The following is a 17761-nucleotide window of genomic DNA, read 5'->3' on the forward strand; positions in this document are numbered from 1 at the left end:
CTGTGTAGGAATGGGTTGGGGAAGGGAAGCAGAGAGAGAGAGAGAGAGAGAGAGAGAGAGAGAGAGAGAGAGAGAGAGAGAGAAGTTACGAGCCCAGAGGAGAGAGGAAGGATTGAATTGTTGCAATGTCTGTGACTGAAGGGAAAGGAACAAGCCCGGAATAAAAACGACAATTTTGGCAACTCACTGGATATGAGGGGAGGGAAAGTAGAGAGACCCTGGTAACCCAGGTGCATGGCAGGGTGGCTGTGCCCTCTGCAGAAGAGGAGAAACAAGGGAAGAAGGGGTGGCTGGGCAGAGCATCCCACTTCTCATCACTCATGGAAAGGAGACCTGATGTCCAGGGAAGCATCACGCCAAGGAATCGGGTTTCTTAGGAAGGCCAGCATCGCTTTCTCAACGCTACAGTCACCGGGAGCCATGATGAAGACCACTGCTCCACTCAGTCATGCCAGGCTGTCACACCTGGCCTTTCAAGCCCCCCTGGTCTCCTAAGGCCTCCTTCTTCCTTGTGACTCCTCGGCAGGTTTGCTCTTGCCAAAGAAAGCCATGGGGCTCAGGTTTCACTCAATGTATTAGCTACTGAATTTTCAAGCTGAATTTCACTTTGTTATTTCTGGCCTGCGTCTCCGGCCTCTCCACGGTCCCTTTGCACAATTTCTTCTAGCTTGACTAACATTCAGTGATTTGAACATTCTCCAATAAATAAAACTCGGGGGATTTTTTTTAAATTCAGAACAATCCACTTAGTGGGCAGAAATCTGTTTGGTATCAGAGGAAAAGACTTCAGTTCACTGAACACTCAACAAAACCAAACACACCCTGATGAGGGAGGTTTAAAAAGGCAACCAATGTGAAGTGTATCCATTATCACATTCACTTAGGAGGCAGGTTCCAAAACATGTGGAAACATGCACTGGTCTATTGAATACAAAAAGATAAATAAGTGTATGTCTCCACATACGTGATGTTACAAAACCAAGAGATGTTAAAACAGGGTTCTGCAGGGAGACTAAAATGGACTCTTCTCAGACCAAGAAAAGGGAAATTAGATTTTTTCTTTACCTGACAAGGCAAGTTTGAGTGTGGATCTTTCACCAACAGAACTTAAAAGGTAGTCTTAGATTTCATATGTTAAGTGGGATTTGGTTATGTAGAATCATAAGACAAATTTGATAGGGAAGTCATCCTAGATTTCCATCCCTCAGTCATACACTCCCTAAAAATGTGTGTGTATATTTATTTGCATGCACATTTTTATTTATTGCATGTATATATTTAGTTTTTTAGGTGTATATTTTGCTTGTTAGCAGAGTGTAACCTCCTTGAGGACAGAAGTACCATGCTTTTGTCTATAAGGGGAAACCCCAGCTACTGGAGTCTCTATCACCCTGCCTAAAGCACCCCACACACTCTGGGAATCATGTTTCAAGAAAATCTTGTCCCAAAAATTGCAGGATTCTTTAGACCTTCATCCTCTGGTTGTGCCTAAGACAGTGTTACCAGGCATCCAATTTGGGGGCCTTGAATTAGACTGAAAATGGCAAGGCGGATTATGCTCACTAAGGATGGGGAAGAGAAGTAGGGGGCATTCCCATTGACAGGCTCAGAAACATTCAAGCAGAAAAGAAAATGCTATTTTCAAGAAACTTCAAAGGACCATTCTTTAATTATACAAGAAAAAGGAAGAAGCCCAAGAAAATGTTGTTTCTAGTTAGAAAATTGGAGAGACAGCAATTATCAGACAGCTAGGAAAAGGGAAGGGAAGGGAAGGAATTCACCCCTTCCCTCCTCCCACCTGGACTCATTCCAAACAGACTGATTAGGAAGAATTGTTTGGAATAAGGGGTGATCAGGATGGGAAGAGGAGGAGGTGTCACCCGAAAAGAGAACCAGGAACCCTTGGACCACCCTGGCCACTTCTGCGGCTTCTGGAGCCCAACATTCATCCTAGAGATTCCAGATGGTCGTACCTCCCACTGGCCAGGAGACGAGGGCTTCCTGGAAGACAGGGGAAGTCCTTGGAAATGAGTAAAGGCTCAGAGACCATACATTCCAAGAAAGAGCCAAGAAGGATTGGGTTCATTCAGGAACCCATAAATTGGAATAAGTGAGAAAAGATACATAGCTCAAGTTTCCAGCCCTAACAGAAAAGGCCAAGCTGTTGGGGGGCAGGGGCTGACAGTCTTTTTCCTCCTCTTTAGCCCCTAGTCTGCTCCAAAACTAAACCACAGGGCAAAATGCAAGTGCACTAATGCATACACATCCATGCACACACTCACCACACACAACCTGATGGGAGGATCTCTAGCATGATGGAGAGAGAGAGAGAGAGAGAGAGAGAGAGAGAGAGAGAGAGAGAGAGAGAGAGAGATGAACAGATGTAAGGTCCTGAGCACATCAAGAGAAAGAAATTCAAATTTGTAAAAGCATCCCCAAACCTGCCTTCTCATGGTTCACTAAGGAACAGGTCAGTTTGGCCAAGCCCAGACAGCTCTCCTGGGGGATGCTATGACCTGAGGCTTCAGCCCCCTCCCCAACTCTGGCTCTCCCCAAAGGGCAGAGTCTCCATAAAATTGACCCCAGAACTTCCTGCCCCCCCAGGCAGGCCCTGCTTGTGAATGGGCACCCTGGGTTCAGGCCCAGTGATTTTCAAAGCTAAGTTCTAACACCATTATCCCAAAGGTCCTCTCCTGGAGGACATTGTAGGCAGCCCATCCTCTGTTTGAAAACCATCCCCGCGGGAGGGGGGGCATTCTCACCATTGGGAATTTTCCCTAACACTGGGATCACATGTGCACCACCTGTTACCCCTTGGGTCAAGCAAAGCAAGGCCAATACCTCTTCTGTACAGATTTGAAGACAGATAAGTCCTTTGGGTCCTCTCCACCCACTTCATGGTCCTTCACCTTCTGGCCATCCTATTCTGCAGGCCCCCTATGTTCATCCTAAAATGTGGGGCTCAGAACTGGACACAACTCTCTAGATATTATCTGGTTGGGAAGTGAACCATCAACGATAAAGCCAGTCACTGACACAGGGTGGAGAATAGCAGGAAAGAACCTTACACTTTCATGAAAAGACATCATGGATCAAAATAGCGACCAATACCAATAGCCATGCAAAAGCCCCAGAAGTCTCACTGGGCAAGAAGCTGGTGAGTCTTCCCAAAGGACACAGTCATGAGTCTAAGAGGAAGAGGCTAAGGGGTAAGGTTGAAGAGGGTTGCCCCGGCCATGGGCTGGGCACCTTTTAAACCAGATGTGGATTTGGTATTACAGCAGCAAAAGCAAGAAGGGGAACAAGCAAGACATGAGGGCTGAAGCAGAACCACTGCCTTGTCCAAGACAATGGATTTTTAAGGAGAGAGAAGAAAGGATTATAGAGTTAGGCTTCAGGAACCCAAGAGGCAGCTTGGTCAGGCCTCTCTACTTGTGGAGAAGGCAAGCAAGGCCAGATCAGTGAGGAAACTTGCTCAAGTGCACCTAGGGAGTTCCAGTGGGTCCTCTGGCACCAGCCCCCACATGGGATCTCTGGCACCACGCTGTGATGAAGTGTGGAGAGGAAGTAGAGGGATGGACAGCCTTCTTTCTCTTGATCAACTAACTGATTCTTTTGTCCCCAGGATCTGGGTTTTTTGTTTTGTTTTGTTTCTATTTCTTTCCATTCCCTGTCTTGGTTCCTTTGAATTAAAAAAGTCCCCATTATGTGTTCTCCGGAAAAACCAAAGGTGTTAGAAAAGAGGACAGTTTGGGATGACCTGCATAGAAACCTCGGATTTTTGTAGCTCTAGATGGTGGTCTCTCAGGGCTCTAGAAACCAGTCTTTTACTCCTGACATCTTCAACAGAGGCATCTTCAACAGAGTCAAAGACACAAGATTTTGAACCCAGTGCTTACCTCAATATTTTCAGGATCTAGGGTTTCTCCCATTTAATCACATCCTCTACCAACATAAATTACATCTTCTCATTTGAGATGAGACTGTGGCTAGTCATTTGATGGCTTTCAACCAATCAAAAACATTTATTAATCACTTACTAAGTACAAGACACTGCATTATTAAGTTCTGGGAAGCAAAGGCTAAAGGGGGGGAGTAGAATAAGTGAAAAATGAACAAAGATCTGCAATGATTTTTATAACAAATTATTTTCTCCAAAGACAATACAGACAGCACACATGGGTTCTAAAATGGAAGTGCCGGACATCCAATCATTTGCAAAACCAAAAGTCTCTCAAAGCCTCTTGGGCTTGCTGGAGCACATCCAAGACCAAGGGCCCTAAGCAATGGCCTTCTAGCAGCCAAGGATCAGGGGACTTCACTCCAGATCCCCCATAGGAGGTGGCTACATATGCAAAGGTGAAGCAACCCAAAAGTGAAATTGGTTCTTCTATTAAACTTGAAATATAATTATTACAAGTTGGAAGATCTCTGTATTAGGTTGCAAGAGTCTTGACACCCGAAGCAACCACCAGTTTGATCTTTGCTTCAACCTTATGGTTTAGCACTCAGCACATACCAAATTAATATTGATTCAAACAATCAAATTTCAATAGCATGAAAATAAGCAAAACAAACAAGTACCACCATTTTCTTCCTAGTAGATATTTGAGAAAGGACAAGAATGGGCAGGAAAGGCCAAATGTATGGTCACAAATGAATGGATTTCAGCAGTTTGCCCTCAGCTTTCAGTCCTGGCAGAGGTTCACCCACCCACTAGAATATCCTCTTTAGAGAAAAGCCAGGGCAATGAGCACTTGTGAACCACTTACAACATGTCAGACTCCATACTAAGATACCCAGCCTAGAGGCAGAGTTCTCAAAGTCGACATTAAGAGCAAGCGGGCTAGCTCCTACCTGGATAGCAGGTAGAATCTCAGTTGGAAGACAACACCTCTACTTTGAGACAGCTCTCATCCTTAGGAAAGTGGTCCTGATACAAAGCCTAAATTGGCTTCTAAATCTCTTCATTGCTCTTAGCTCTTTCTTGAGGGTCAAACAGAAGATTCATCTTTCTTGCCACTCTAAATCAACCTAGCAAGTCTCTCCTTAACCTTCTCCTCCTTAGACTAAACATCCTCAGGTCTTTCAACCAATCCTCAGAGGGCAGAAACTCAAAGCCAGTCACCTACTTTACCACCTCTCTCTCTCTCTCTCTCTCTCTCTCTCTCTCTCTCTGAATAATCTTCCAACTTCTTCCAACCTTTTCTAACTCACATCACCTGGGGTGGGCACAATATCCCTGAAGTGGTCTTCAAGGACAAAACCCATCAAGATTACTATTCACCTGCAGAAGTTGGGGGGGGGGCAATACAGTATCAACTCATCATTCAAGCCCCTGCTCACCACCAAGAGGTAGGCATGCCAAAGATAAGGGAATCCAAGGAGCCTCGGAACTATCACTGTTTTTCAAACTGGTCCACACCAAACCGCATCTGTGCCTTGCGGGCATCTGCATTTCTCACAGTCTCCAAGATGACAGTCCACCAGCCAGAAAGATAAGAACAGGTGCACCCATTAAATATGCAAAACAGACATCTATTCTCCTCACTCAAAAGATATTTTTTTTAATGCTAAGGAGCTTCAAAAGTCAGAAGGAACAAGCACCTCAAGCAAAGACAGACACATAGGAAAAAAACACATAAAAAACCATACAACTCCTATCTCTAGGCACCAGCGAGGAAGAAGATATTTTCCCAACCCCCTTCCATGGAACTAAAATGTAAGCCTATTAAAAGTCTCACTTCTCCTCAAAGCCAATTCTTCAGGTTTTGCTAATTAGTGACTATTTGTCCTGTTCTCGGAGAGAGCAGCATGAGGAAGCCTACCAGGGGCATGTTTTCAATCATTGAATATTTGCATGGGAAATGAATCATATTTTCCATGAGGAATTTGGGAGAGGCTGGGGGGGGCGGAAGTGATGGGGGGAAAAGGTGGCCAGCTCTTGCCAAGGCAAATGCAAACAACAGCCGGGACTCTGGGGGAGAAGCCTCTGCTCCTCCAAGGTTAGAAGTCCTCAAAATAAAGAGGCATTACAGAGCAGAGGGAGCTGACCCCCAAATCCCTGCTAGAACCAGTGAGAAAACATGTGTTTTCATAATAAAGGAGAAGGCAGAGGGGTTGGAGAAGGTTCTGACCACTGCATTTAGGTCCTCCTAAAGAGAATCTAGAGGGCACCAGGGAGGAACTGTAGCTTCTCCTCCTGGATCTTGCTTGACAACCTGGGCCAGTTTGGACAAATGTTTCAACTTTTTGGACCTCGGTTTCCTCTAATGGAGTGTATTTAAACCGGATGGTTTTTTTTCCAGCTTCAATGGGCCTAATTTAATGAAACTAGAATGGTGGGATCCTGAGGACTGCATCCTTGAGGAAGGGCATTATTTTCCTGTTGTCTTTGTAGGCTAGACACCAAGTAGAGTGTTCTGCAAATACTAGGCAGTTGTCAAATCTTTGCTAAATGGTATTGGATTACTAGCAGACTGAACTCTCCGACTAGGAAAGCTGGGGGTGGTAGAGAAAATGGCTGACCACACCCTAGCATGAGTTTTTATCATCTTGTTTCCTAAATGAGAAAGACGAGCTTTATGATCACAGAGAACGATAGTGTTGAGGTGATGATAAAAGCAATTATAAATAATAATAAAAAGTCCAACCTGTACTATGGTCCACAAAACACTGAAATATAAAAGACTAATAGCAGGATAATAGCTTGTCCTTGAGCCAACTGTCTCTATCTGAACATCATCAAAGAATGATGAGAAAAATGAGCTCATCCCAGCATTAGCGCTCATCAGAATTCCTTGAGCAGTTCAAAGTCTGCAAAGTGTTTTATTCAGAATAACTCGTTCAACACCGTGGGGTTAAGTGGCATTCCCATCCCCATTTTTCAGATGAGGAAAACAATGCTCAGTGAGATAAAGCAAACTTTCCAGGGTCCTATATTGAACAGAAGGTAACAGAACAAATGAGATCCCAACACTAGGTCCCCAGAAGGGATTCAGCCCAACACTGAAGTGTCCAAGATCTATGAGATGATGACCAGTAATGGGCTGTTTATGGAGGTTGCATGACCAGAAGAATGTTGGAGGAGAAGCCAGTAACTGAAACTGAAGTTTGTAGAAAGGTTGTGTGACTTCAACCAAGACTCTCAGCTTTTTGAGTCTCTGCTTCCTCATCTGAAAAAAAGGGGGGGGGGGATGAAGGAGATAATTCCCTATTTCTCAGGATAAATGTGAGGAAAGCCCTTTCTAAAGAGTGAACCGATCAAAAACCATTTATTAAGCAAGGAAACAACAGTCATCCCTTTTCTCCCTGCCCCTCCCACCAAGAGTCATAAGGTTTTATGCTAGATATATGCTGTATGTTTAAAGTATGTCACCACTGAATATTCTTTTACCTTCCTTTCTTTCCTCTTCTCTTCCTTTCCTTCCTTCTCTGTCACAAAAACTTTCAAAGAGTTTGGCTTCTGCCCTGAGAACTTCAACTTGCAAAGGGCTAGGATTTTGTCAACAAGTTAAAATTTTTCTCCAACATTTGAAACACACAGAAAAGGGGCAGCTAGGTGGCACAGTGGATAGAGCACTGGCCCTGGAGTCAGGAGTACCTGAGTTCAAATCTGACCTCATACACTTAATAATTGTCTAGCAGTGTGACCTTGGGCAAGTCACTTAACCCCATTGCCTTAAATTTTAAAAAGTAAATTTTTTAATTTAAAAAACCAAATATACATACATATGTATATGCATGTATAAATAAATAAATACACACACACACACACACACACACACACACACACATATTTCCTTTTCCTGGGTTACAGGAAGTCTTCCCATACTTTTGAAACCCAGAGTAAGTATATATAGAAACACAAATTAGGCATTTTGAAAAGTCTACATTTTCCAACCACAGAGAAATGAGTTCCCATATGCATCCGCCAGAATGTAGGAGCCCAGCACAGATGGCAAGGTCCTAATGCAAATGGACCAGTGGTTTGGTCAGTGCCTCTTAACTACAGCAGCCCACACAGGCCGATGGGACCAAGAGCTTCAGCTCAGTTGTTATTTTAAAAATTTAGCAGACATATGACTCTTCACAAGTGATGCCATCTCTAGTAAATTCCATGGACAGTGTGGACTCATTACGGTTCAGCCTGAGAGTACTGTTTCTCTCATTTTCATTTTGTTTATCAAAACAGCCCTAGGCACAAAGGAATGCACTGACTGTTATCCTACTGCAGTTTGAAGGACTTAGAGTGGGAAACCAAAATATAAAAGGTTTCCAGGAGGCAGTTACATCTACTGATTCCAGGGAGCATGGGCTATAACAAAATACAAGTACAGAACGCCCCTTGCAAATGTGCATTTGGTTAAGGAAATTTTCAAGGGATCAATTGTGGTATCTAACACACGTTTTCCATTGAATGCTTCAAGGAAAGCAACATCAACTCATTCAAGAGTTTTCAAATCACTTCAAATATCCCTTTGAGCACAAGAGTAAGGCCAAAATTCAACTAATGAAGATGATAAGCTCACCAAGATTCAGACTCAGGTTTATCAGGGATGTTAGAGGCCATATAGCACATATAGCAAAGGCTACATGGAAGCAAGACCCAATCCAAAACCTACCCAATTAATTAATTGACCTCTCTAAAGGCCTGCGATGATGGGCTTACTTCCTAAATAGGCAGTTCATCCTATTTTGGGGTAGAGTTTGTTAGAAATTTTCTCCTTATAATGAAATAAATCAACACCAAATTAAAAAGAAGAATGGAAATGAGAAGACTGTAATTGTAAATGAGAAACCATCAACATGGTTTATCATATTTTTAAAGCAACTTTAGTCAATGCAAATCAATCACCACAGCAAGAAGGCCAAAGAGCTCAGAAACTGATAAAAACTAATGAAACCTAATCAACCTATCCATCCCAACAAAGAAAGCCATCCAAAAGCAACACCGGATTAGAATACAACCCTGTTTGAGAAATCTTACAAAGATGGATGACAAGATGATTATAATCAATGTGAGCACAGAAAACGAGGAGCAATAAAAGCAGGTTTATAGAAATATTGGCAAGAGACCTAATTAAGTCAAATCATAGCAGGGATGTTTTAACAACTGAAAGAAGAAAAAAAAATCACAGGCTAAAAAAAGGTTAAGATCTGTCACCATTTATTTAATAAACTATCTTCTCTGTCAATGACAATTAAACCACCACATTTGGACTCTTAACTTCATAAGTAGCATGTGCTTTATGAAACAGTAGATATTTGGGACTAAGGAAAATCTAGCTGGGCCTCTAAATGAGACCAGCATACACAAAGAAAATCTAGGTTATTTGCTGTGTGATTTTGAGGGATCAAGCCTCAAAATAACTGAAAGAGAGCAAGATCCAAAATCACAACTATAGAAAAATCAAGGGGACATTAATAACTAACATTAGGCTGTTTAGTTTCACATCCTTGCAAAATCACTGCAAAAATAATTTATATACAAATTAAAAGGATGTTTCATATACACACTTTTGTACAAATGACAGAGAGAAATATACTTGGGTAATCTATCATCCAATGTGTTAACCCTATATCCCTATGTAAAAATATGCATCTTACATGTATATGTGATACACATCTTTGGAAAACTAGGAAAAGAAATCGAAGTGATGCAAGAAAATTATGAAAATGGAAATAATATCTTGGTAAAAAGAGGTGTAAAAACATCCTGAAGAAGACCTCAAAAACAGAATTGATCTAATGATCAAAGAGCCACAAAAGTCCATTAAAGAAAAAGACCCCTTAAAAAAGCAGAACTGTTCAAGCAGGTACATAAGTTCACTGAAGAAAAGCATTTCTTAAAATTAGAATCCGACAACTGGAAGCAAATGACTTTATGAGACATAAAGAAACAAAATAAAGACAAAGAATGAAAAAGTGGAAGAAAATATGAAACATCAGAAAAATGACAGACCTGAAAATTAGATCAAGGAGAGATAACATAAGAAATGACTGAACTACCAGAAAGCCATGATTTAAAAAAATAGCCTAGACATCAGATTTCATGAAATCATAAAGGAAAACCAATATCTTTGATCCAGAAAGTAAAATAGAAATTCAAAGAATCAACTGCTCTTCTGCTAATAGTGATGTCAAAATGGAAACTTCCAGAAATATTCTAATCAAATTCTAGAACTTCCAGATCAAGAAGAAAATATTACAAGCAGCAAAATAGAAGTAATTCAAATATCATGGAACCACAGGCAGTATCACAAAAGATTAGTCTCCAGAAAAGCATGAAAATGTAAGCAGAGATGCGAGAAAGAGAAATGAGACCCACTAAAGTTAACATTCTTATATTGAAAGGTGATTCATAAAATTCCTACAAACTTTATAGTATTGGAGCAGTTAAGATGAAAATAGAAATAAGAATGAATTAAAATTCAGAAAAAATAGAATCAAAACAAGCTACAAACCAACTAAGGAAAATTTAAATACTTATTTTTATTCTACATGTTTTTTTAAAGAAAAATACATAAATTGTCTGTCCTTACTAACCAATCAGTGCATGCAATCATGGAATCTCAGAGTGAGAAGGAGCCACCAAACTGGCTTGGCACAACTCTCAAGTGGATGGGAATTTCCTTAACAACTTACCAGACTAGTAGCTACCTGATGATTTCTAGGAAAACTGAAGGAAAAAAGAGGCCCCTTCTCCTTGTGGAGGCAGTCCCCTCCTTCCGTTTCTGAAGAACTCTTGCAGATAAGAAAGCTTTACTTCCATGGAGCTGGGATCTGCCTCTGTCCCTACTCCAATCTGCCCCTACTTCATTGCCTCCTAAGTTATATCCTGGTGCCAAATGAAAAATGTTCCATTTCAATTCAATTCTCCCGTCTTCCGAAAACCTGAAGACAGTTATAATGAGGCATTCTCACCTCAAATTCTTCTTTTCCCAGTTCCTCCAGTTAATTCCCATATAGTATGATACCAGGTGCCCTCCCCTGGATACACTCAATCTCTTCGCTAAAATGGGATGTCTAGAACTAAATACAATTATTCAGATAGCGTCTGACCCAAGGCAGGAAGCATCACAGCTGGTATTTTACTAGTCTTGGGCTCTAACCTTCTCAATGCTACCTTAAAAAGATTAGAACTGAAGCATGATGGGGTTTGGTTGGCATATGAGGAAGAACTCTCTAGAAGTCAATATGACCTGGAGATGCTCTCTGTGCTCCCTCCTCAAACTAAGAAGAATCTTCTAAGTAATTTAGCTCTTTCACCCCCAGTCATCCACTGACTGACTGGCCTTTCACTCCAGGGTGAGGTCAGTTCATTACAGACAGGGACTATTTTTCATTTTGTCTGGTTATTCCTAGCACTTCACACAAAGTAGGTGATTAATCAAGTTTGTTGCTACACAATTTCCTTCTCTAGAAATCATTCCAATCTAAACAGGGAGTTTTCTGCTTGAGATTATTTAACGAGGGTCCCGGGGGTAGGGGGCATTGGAATGAACTCTACCCATCAAGGACTCCTGGAATTCCATATATTTGTGTTCCAATAGACTCATACCAAAAGGTAAATAAAAAAAAAAAAGATCTTCGAAAACACAAATGTGCCTGCAACCTTTTTTTTTTTTTTGCAAAGCCATGGGGTTAAGTAACTTGCCCAAGGTCACACAGTTGGGTAATTTTCAAGTGTATGAAGTCACATTTGAACTCAGGTCCTCCTGACTCCAGGGTCTGAGCTCTATCTACTGCACCACCTAGCTACCCCTCTTTTTTATTTTAAAGAATGTACCTGCCAATTTGCCTCCACTCAGTGTTGATGCCTCATCATGGTAGGGTATGTGCACAAGCTCTCAGAGGTCCTGCACCCCATAGGATGGGCATCAGAACACAGGGCTCACTCAGCAACACCAAAGAGATGCCCGCATGTGTGCAGCTTTGTTCCTTAAGTTCCTCTCCCATTTCTTTCCCTGACTAGGTGAAGACTGGGCAATGCCCAACTTCAGTTTCCTCCTTCAGGACAAAAGACAGAGGGAAGGAATGGTTTTACTGATTCCTCCAAGTCTGTCATCCTAGAAATTCAGGAAAACTCTACCAAGGTCTTAAGTCGTTGAATATCTGCTTTCACCATTATTCCTGATCACCAGTATCAAACTGATTATGATCCATGACAGAAATCCAACTATAGGTGCATTCAAAAAATTCTGGGATCTCATGATCCTAAGTCACTGAATCTCTCAGGGTCCATTATCCTCACTGGGAAAATGAGGGGCTTGGATTAGATTGTCTCTCTGAATCTCTGGCCATAACGGGACCTCTTCTAGACACTGGGTGGTCGGAAGTTCAGGCAAAGCTCAGCTGACGGCTCTCACCTTGGAACACAGCAAGTTTTGGACCAGAAAAAGGCAGAGACCTCAACACAACCTTTCTGGATGACCTTGGGAAAAGCTTTTGCCATCTCTAGGACTCACCTGGCCAGGTAAAAAGATGAAGATAAAGACACTGGGTTTGGCAATCTCCCCATTCAAACATTTTAAGGCCAGATGCTGCAAGTTCCTTCTTTCCCTTTCATAAGTCTGGTTGAACTCTCAGGTCCAACTGAGTCAGGGCTCTTTGACACCAACAGATGTGCACCATTCAAGCCTGGTATCATCCCCATGGCCATTTTCCTCTAGCCCAAACTATCATTATTAAAAGAAATTAATTGACCTTCCCTTTTTATTAACAATCATATTCTGTCAGGAGAAAGAAGCAATTGGTGAGCCTCACTTGGGTTGCACGGGACCCTTTGATCTGCACCCTGATGAGGGAACATTCCAGTCTGTTCCAAGTCTACTAACGAAGGGATGAAATTAGCTTTTATCCTAGGCACTTTCTCTAGCAAAAGAAACAGGCACTAATCAGCTGTCCTCGCCGATCAGTCATCTGGCTCATGACCTTTTGCCTCAGAACACTAAAATTTCTGAATGTTGAGGAAAAAGGCAAACACAAGCCAGCCCCTCTTGTCGGGGTCTGGCGGCGCATCTGGAGGCCGCGACAAGGAGGTTAAATGGCAAAGCTTCATCTTGGGCTTGGCGATAAATCTGCAATATACAAGCCCCTGCTTTGACGCCTCAATATGCACTCCATTAGCCCCCAATGAATGGAGACCTTTTAATTAGAAGCAGATCCCACTCCCTCCCACCCATTAAAAAAAAATACAAATGCAAACCAAAATCTTAGTCACTGCATTTTGCCCTGAGAGAAAATAATTATCCATCTGCACTCAACTTGTAGTGAATTTCTTACTCTTTATGAATATCTATAAAGGAACTCAGAAAGTCTGAGGCTAGTCTTCATTCTGCACAGTCTGAGAAAGAAAAAAATGCCCCCATGTTCAATGTCCTTCCCTATCTAATAACCTATGCTTTTGGGGAATAAACATAGATTTTTCCTCTACTCCATACCTCCTTGAGCAATATTCTCCTTCCTTCCTCCTTTTTTTCCTTCCTTCCTCCATCCCTCCCTTCCTTCCTCCTTGCTCGCTCTCTCTCTCTCTCTCTCTCTCTCTCTCTCTCTCTCTCTCTCCCTCCCTCCCTCCCTTCCTTCCCCTCCCTCTGTTCTCTCTCTTGAGTAATACTAAGGAATTCTAGTTATCAATGGGAGTGGGGGGTTTTCCAACACTTCTGGGGAAAGTCTGTGGTTTCATGAAGTCCCACCCCAATCTCTCCAGCATACAGAACTCCCCCCCCCCCCACATATACAACTATTCTGATTAGAGTTACAGGAAGGTTCTTGAATTAACAACAGATGAGCTATCCTCTTGAAGCCCAAAACCAATGTGGCCCCAGTGCTTTGGAAACTTAAGGAAATGACTCCCTTAAAAAAAACGGCGCGGGAAAGGCAGGAGGAAGGAGGAAGAGAAGAGTTGAAAAATGTTTAAAGATTAGAGTCACCCAAGGTTTAAATCCTACAGGTGACACCAACAGTCACACGCAATTCCTTCCAGTCAACACCCCCCTGTGCACTTGTTGATGACCTTAACAGGCCTGGGGATGGGGATCTGTGACTTACGGTAGTGGGGCTCCATGTAGCCATTCCTGGGGTCCATGGCAAACACTGTCCCTCGGTATGGAACAGAAGGCTCTGCGAGGTGAGGCAAGGATCCATGAATCTCCTTCTTTATCAGCGAGGCCCGCTCCTCACTGGACGAGGTGGAAGGCTCCTCACTGATCTTACTGAGCCCTTGCCCGCTTTGTGGCTGCATGGCCACTGCGTTTCTCCTCTCTCGGGAATACGTCTGTACAGGACTTTCATCCTCTGTAGAGGGAAGAAAAAAAAAGTCTCTATCTGTCCACTTTTGGTGCCTTTGTTCTTAAAAATTAGCCAAGACTTTCCCGCTGCTCTGATGTCTTGCCTTTGTTCAACACTGGTAGGATGGGGAGCTGGCAGAGAAGGGTCTCTGGTATGTGCCATATACTGAGTGCTAAGGGCCGTGATGGGACATCGACTGTCTAGGAGGAGGGGGAGAGGCCAAATTATAGAGGGTATTCAAATACCAAAGGAATCTGTATTTGAGCTTAGAGGCAATAGGAAGGCATTGAGGTGAGGGGGCCTGTGCAGGGGCAGCTTTTGTACACGTGTCCAGCCAAATGGTTCTATCTGAATTCCCCCTCCCCTAGGAAGCACTACTTTGTGTGTTTCTCCATGAAAAGTTTCATAGCACTCTTCTACCCCATCTTTATGATCTAATTCAGTATTACACATGACTAGGCATGGGAAGAAAAAGGCAAACTCACAAACAAAATAACAGTCTCTGCCTTCAAAGAGCTTTCAGTTTATGGGCATGTGACAAAAGATGGGTGGAAATTCCACATATCCCAGATGTTTCAGTTGCCTTATTCCACTGGTTGCCTCCAATCCAGAAATTTTCTCACCCAGGACCTTCCACTTCCCGTACCCCCTCACCCCACCCATCCCCTTTCACATCTGTCCCTGCAAGGATGACATCGAAAGTTAACTTAGAAGGTGAAACCAGTTGCCTGTTCAGATAAACCCTGAGTTCTGGCACCAAGTTCAACTCTTTTCTCAGAAATGCCTATGTCAAAGGTACATCCTCACAGGAAGACCTATCCTGGCTCTAGTCAGCCAATGGATCTCACTTAGCTGTGTGACTATTAATGGGGACAAAACAGTTATGATGAATCCGGGCAACACATCAAAAACCCAACATCTGGGCTGTTCCCAAAGCCCTGGCTTTGGTACAGATGAAAGAGAAACTGGTCATGAGCACGCCAATTGACATACAGCTTGCTAATTGAGACAGCAAGCTGCTCTAGCAGAGTATGGATCTCCACAGAGGTCAGGGCTTTCTCCCTGCCCAAACACAATGTATTCACTAAGCTGTCTGGATGGGGCTTCATCACCAAATGGGAGATGACATGCCAGAGCAGACACAATTAGACATCCACGGCATCCCCGGAGCAGAGATTTACAACTAGAAGGGGCATTCAAGGTCATCTAATCCAAGTCCAAACTACTAGAGATGAGAAAACAGACACTCAGGAACTTCAGTGATTTGTCCAAGGTCACACAGGATGGAAATGGCAGTGTTTGGACTTGAAGATTGTTCTGTTTCTTTCTACCATTCCATGCTACACATTCAATGTCAAAAAATAATTGAGTGCTTTTTATGTTATGTTCTCAGTGCTAGAAACATGAATAAAAAGAAAGAAAGAAAGAAAGAAAGAAAGAAAGAAAGAAAGAAAGGAAGGAAGGAAGGAAGGAAGGAAGGAGAGAAAGAAAAGAGAAAAAAGGAAGGAAGAAAGGAGAGAAGGAAGGGAAGGAAGAGAGAAAGAAAGGAGGAAGAAAGAGAGAGAAAGAAAGGAGGAAGAAAAAAGAAAGGAGGAGAGAACAGAAAAAAGAAAGGAGAGAAGGAAGTGAGAGAGAAGGAAAGGAGGAAGAAAAAAGGAAAGGAGGAGAGAGAAAGAGAAAGGAGAGAAGGAAGGAAGTGAAAGAGAAGGAAAGAAAGAGAGAGGAGGGAGGGAGGGAGATAGAGAGAAAGAAAGACAGGAGAAAGGAAAGAAAAAAGAAAGGAAGAAGAAAGAGGGAGAGAAAAGAATAAAGAAAGGAGAAAAAGAAAAGAGAAGGAAGGAAGGAAAGGAAGCAAGTGAGAGAGAAGAAAAAAGAGAGAGAGAAGGAAGGAAGGAAGGAAGGAAGGAAGGAAGGAAGGAAGGAAGGAAGGAAGGAAGGAAAGAAGAGAGAAAGAAAACGAAAGAAAAGAAAGAAGGAAGGGAGAAAGAAGGAAGGAAGGAAGGGAGAAAGAAGGAAGGAAGGAAGGAAGGAAGGAAGGAAGGAAGGAAGGAAGGAAGGAAAGAAAGAAAGAAAGAAAGAAAGAAAGAAAGAAGAGAAAGAAGAGAAAGAAAAACAAAAGAGAAAGAGAAGGAAGGGAGGGAAGGGAGAGAAGAAAGAAAGAAGAAAGAAACAAAGAAAAAGAAACAAAGAAACAAGAAAGAAAGAAAGAAGAGAAAGAAAAACAAAAGTGAAAGAGGGAAGGGAGGGAAGGGAGAGAAGAAAGAAAGAAGAAAGAAACAAAGAAAAAGAAACAAAGAAACAAGAAAGAAAGAAACAAGAAACAAGAAAGAAAAAGAAAGAAAGAAAGAAAGAAAGAAAGAAAGAAAGAAAGAAAGAAAGAAAGAAAGAAAGAAAGAAGAGAAAAACGAAAGAGAAGGGAGAGAGGAGGGGGAAGAGAGGGAGGGAGGAGGAAGAAAAGAAAGAAGGAAAAAAGAAAGAGTAAAAGGAAAAAAGCAAAAAGGAGCAAAGAAAAGAGGATAAAGAAAGAAACGAAGAAGAGAGAAAGAAAAGCGAGAAGGAAGAAAGGAGAGAAGCAGAAGAGAGCCCGAGGCAGTCCTCCAGGAACTACCATTCTAGTTTTGCCAGGAGAAACTCTGCCAGGGGCACCTAGTGGCACTTGAGCCCCCCCCCCCCGCCCCCGAACAACCATTCGGGGCGCAGCAAACTTTGGGCCCCGGGGCCGCGCTGAGGAGCCCCCCATGTCCTGTGTCCCCAGCTGGGTCTCCTCCTCCCGGGCTCGCCTGCGGCAGGGCTGGCACTCCAAAGCTCCCCGCTTGCTGGCCTCATCATCGGGGGGCTCTTCAGCGATGCGAGGCGTGGCGGGGCCCGAACCCATCCCCCGAATGCCAGCCTAGCCTCCGAGCAGGTCTGGGCGCGGCCCAAGGGGCTTCGGCTGTGCCCTGGTGCCCCCCAGCCCTCCACAAACCCTGTTAGTCTGGCTGTGTCTGAAAGCCCCGGCGCCCCAAAGTCCAGGAGAGGGGGCTGCAGATGTGCCGCCCCTTCGGACCCGGGCAGGCCACGGAGGCACGCAGCACGGCTTCACCTGCCACCCCCGGCTCCGGCCGCTGCCCCGCGGCTCCGGGCACCCCCTGCACCAGCTCGGGCCGGGCTCGGGGGGCCGCAGAGCCGGCCCTCTTCTCTCTGCGCGGGGCGCCCAAGTTCATTTGGGGTGAAACCAGGTGTGAGAAGGGAGAGTTCCGGAGGGAGCCCCATGGGGGCGCGGGGCCTGGGGCTCCCGGCCCGCGGTGCCCCGCGGCAACAAGTGGGCGCCGGGCCGGCGGCTCCCGGGGCTCCCCGGCCCCCCCACGGCCAGGCTTCGGGGGGCCGCCGCCAGCGGGCCGGGCAGCCCGGGCGCTCGGCCCCCATTGTGCCCGCATTTCTTAACATCTTTTCAAAAGGCGCAGAATGCCTCCGGCGAAAGGCAGCGGCG

At 43.9% G+C, this 17761-nt stretch overlaps 1 protein-coding gene across 2 annotated transcripts in view; it reads right to left on the minus strand.

Moving 5' to 3' along the window:
• GLI3 (GLI family zinc finger 3) overlaps positions 1-17761 on the minus strand; it is a 259620-nt gene that overhangs the window by 160250 nt on the left and 81609 nt on the right. For both annotated transcript variants that reach the window (XM_074199223.1, XM_074199222.1), the window contains exon 3: positions 14053-14298. In XM_074199223.1, the coding sequence (XP_074055324.1) occupies positions 14053-14298 (246 nt within the window). The remainder of the gene's footprint in view (positions 1-14052; positions 14299-17761) is intronic.

This window comes from Macrotis lagotis, chromosome 8 (assembly GCF_037893015.1).
Source record: "Macrotis lagotis isolate mMagLag1 chromosome 8, bilby.v1.9.chrom.fasta, whole genome shotgun sequence".
NCBI lineage: Eukaryota > Metazoa > Chordata > Mammalia > Peramelemorphia > Peramelidae > Macrotis > Macrotis lagotis.